Source organism: Monosiga brevicollis, genomic scaffold (genome assembly GCF_000002865.3).
Source record: "Monosiga brevicollis MX1 MONBRscaffold_37 genomic scaffold, whole genome shotgun sequence".
Taxonomy (NCBI): Eukaryota; class Choanoflagellata; order Craspedida; family Salpingoecidae; genus Monosiga; species Monosiga brevicollis.
Genome location: NW_001865074.1, coordinates 364,576 through 367,666, shown reverse-complemented (window position 1 = coordinate 367,666; position 3,091 = coordinate 364,576). Strand labels below are relative to the sequence as shown.

The following is a 3,091-nucleotide window of genomic DNA, read 5'->3' as shown; positions in this document are numbered from 1 at the left end:
ATAGTCCGAGTGGACGGCAGACCAATACAGCTGGCTCAGGGTGGCAGCCATCAGCTTGGTCTCGGTGGCGTTGGATGGGTAGCGGCTGCGCTGCATCAGTGGATGCCGGGCGAGCTTCAGCAGCTCACAGACACTGACGCGAGACCCTACACACTGTTGGGGCCAAGCGCCACGCATAATCTCAAGCAGGTCGTGTCCAGCCGCATGAAACAACGCCTCGGTTGCTCGCTTCAGATTGGCACCACATCGGGAGCGGTGTTGACTGATACCAGCAGCTTCGAAGAAGAGGTGACACTTGTTGCACTGGGCGACCAATTTGGCCTCCATCACCTGCTTGACCAGATCAGTGGCTTGCTCGTCGTAGGGGTGCTCGCGTAGTACATGATTGACCCAGGCTTTGCGGTCAAGGCGGGGCCCCTTGCATTTGCAAAGCCCAAATGGGCAAGCGAGGAGTTGCCTGTGGCCAGATGTCTTCAGCAGGACCTTGCGCTGGGCATCCAGCACGTTGGCAGCGATGGGCGGAGCGGGATCGCTGAGAAGAACATCTTGCTCACTCTCACTGTGTTCGCCCGCTGTATTGTGTGTTTCACTCTCACTGACTTCGCCAAGTGGGGCTGAGTTTGTATGCTCACTGTGTTCGACAGGATGTGAAATGGCAGCGGGCAAAATGGTAGTGACAGGGGGTGAAGCTGAGGGCGGAGAGGGATCGGAATGGGTTTGTTGTGTACCCGATGGATATGGCAGCACCATTTGAGCGGGTGTAGGTGATTGCACCAATGGCTCAGGCGTGACACTGCCGCTTGTGTCACCGGCACCATCATGCGCGGGAGGGGCGATAGGGGTGGGCGCGCGGAGTGCGGTGGAGCGAGGAGGGGAGTCGCTTTCATCCGAAGACATGGTCAAAAAGTCCGATGGTGTGTTAGGAATCGAATGATGTGTCTGCCCTGTGGATTCGGGCGAGGGTTGTTGCTCCCCGCTGCCATTTGGCTCAGAGGGCACCGATGCTGACAAATCCTCGGTCACAGGGGCCGAAGATGTGGCAGTGGCGGCGGCAGGCATTGCCGCAGCAACTTGAGCAAAGGAGCGAGGGCTGGATGGCGTGCGAGGGGTGCGGGGAGAAGCATTGGAAGTGTTTCCGAGGCTGGGATGTTGCTCCCCGCCGCCGTTTGACGTCCTGGTCACTGGCTCGGCCGCGGGCACGACGGCACGTGCCGAAGACTCGGTCGCACCGGCAGTGGGGGACGTCGAGGGCACATGAGACGAGGCACGGGCGGTAGAGGACAGAGTGGCGGGCGCGAGGGCGAAGCGGGGTGGTCATGGGGTCAGGGAAAACATGGTTACGGTCGTGGCGAGCGCTGCCATGTTTCGTGTGTTTTGCAGAACGATGAGTTTGGGAAGGCGAGGTGGTTGCGTTGCTTGGAGGTGACTCGGCACTCGGGCGTTTAGCACCGCGGACCTGGGTCCAAGAATCCTCGCCGCCGGACTCAGTGGCCATGTCCGCGGGGCAAGCAAGCGAGCAAGCGAGCGGACACGGTGGGAGCGAGGGCGCCGCCAAAACGCGGGCCGCAAAGAGCGGGGTTGCAGATTTTATCTGACAACGTGGTTCACGCCAAGATGTCAGAAAAAAAAAAAAAAAATCGATGTGGTAGAAATTCGAAGCGAGCCATCGAGGCGTTGCAACTTGAGGCCGGACCAAGCCGACCTGGGGATTCTTCTTGTGTCTGCAAGGCAGGCAAGTTCCAAGATTCAACTGCCCCTCAATCGTCCACTTGCAGAACATATACAGCCTGCGGTCCCGGGGTCCACCGTCATGGCGGTGACAAGGCCCCGGCGGGCTCTTGCAAAGCCTGTCCTGGTAGCACATAGCAGCCCTTCTTGGCTTGTCATGACGCCGGGCCCTGAGATGCAAATTAGGTCATTGCACCTTCGTCGCTGGAGGTAATCGTTGGCGGGAACCTGACGTGGACCGAACGCCCAACTGACGTGCTCCTTGATGCAGTCGATGGAGGTGAGATTGCTGGAGAGCTCAACGACATGATGATATGACATGCTGACGACCGGTGTCTCGCTTCAGGCCCTCCTCACGGCCATGCAGTACGTGCCTAGCCTCATCAACCACCTCTACACGCTGCCCCCAAGTCTCACGTCGGGCTTGTCCGAGCTCTTGAACCGTGCTTGAAAGGACACCTTTGTCAAAGCCTTTTTTGCCAAGGTAAACCTGTCTGCACCAGCGGGAGCTGAAGGTCATGACGTTACGCTGGAACAGCTCCTGGAGGCTCGCATCTTCACGCGGGCCAACACCGGGGGCTTTGGCCTGCACGACTTGGTTGAGCGCGGTCCGGTGGCTTATGTCTGCAACATGGCCAAGCTGGCCACTCGCTACCCTCGAGTTTACGATCGACTCTTGGAGGATGCATCGAGGGCTGCCGACTTTGAGGCCCACGTGCAGCGAGCCGGCTTCCAGATGGCCACGGTCAAGGACGCGGGGACTCAGCGACCAGCTGAGATCATTGCCCTCCGCTCCAAGGCGGCACTGGACGACCTGATGGCCAAGTGCGCGCTGGACCTGCAGCAGGCATATCTGGCCTCACGTGAGTGGGGCGTCAGCACTGTCTTGACCATGCGGGGTCGGGACAAGTTGCGTCGCTTGAGCGACACGACCTTTGCCATTGCGGTCGTGTCCATGATGGGTTTTGGCCTCCATGAACTCATCAACGTCAAGCCGACGGACAAGTGCCCGCTCTGCAGCAGCAAGACACCTCAGCCGCGACTAACCCGCGAGCACCTGCTGACCTGCCGTCCCATCAAGCGACACAACGCCCTTCGCGACGAGATGGGCCGCCTGCTCAGGTACGCCACCCTCTCCCATGTCTGGGTGGAAAAGTCTGGCTACAACGCCAACGGTCAGAGCTGCCGCATCGACCTGCACTGCCGCAACCCCTTTCCCGGCGGTGCCCTGGGCCCAGCTCTGCCCGACCTGGGCATTGACGTGACTGTGCGCACAGCCCAACCCCCGACCACCTCGCAAGCCTGCATCAAGGTGGGCGCTGCCCTTCGCCGAGCCGAAAAGGAGAAGCGCGACTACTACACC

At 60.2% G+C, this 3,091-nt stretch overlaps 1 protein-coding gene across 1 annotated transcript in view; it reads left to right on the top strand.

Annotated features, from left to right (window-relative positions):
- Positions 1-2,359: 2,359 nt before the first annotated feature.
- The window catches only part of MONBRDRAFT_29717 (uncharacterized protein), a gene marked incomplete at both ends in the record, with an annotated part of 4,178 nt that continues 3,446 nt past the window's right edge, over positions 2,360-3,091 (top strand). The window contains one exon of the mRNA XM_001750170.1: positions 2,360-3,040. Within this exon, the coding sequence (XP_001750222.1) occupies positions 2,360-3,040 (681 nt within the window). The remainder of the gene's footprint in view (positions 3,041-3,091) is intronic.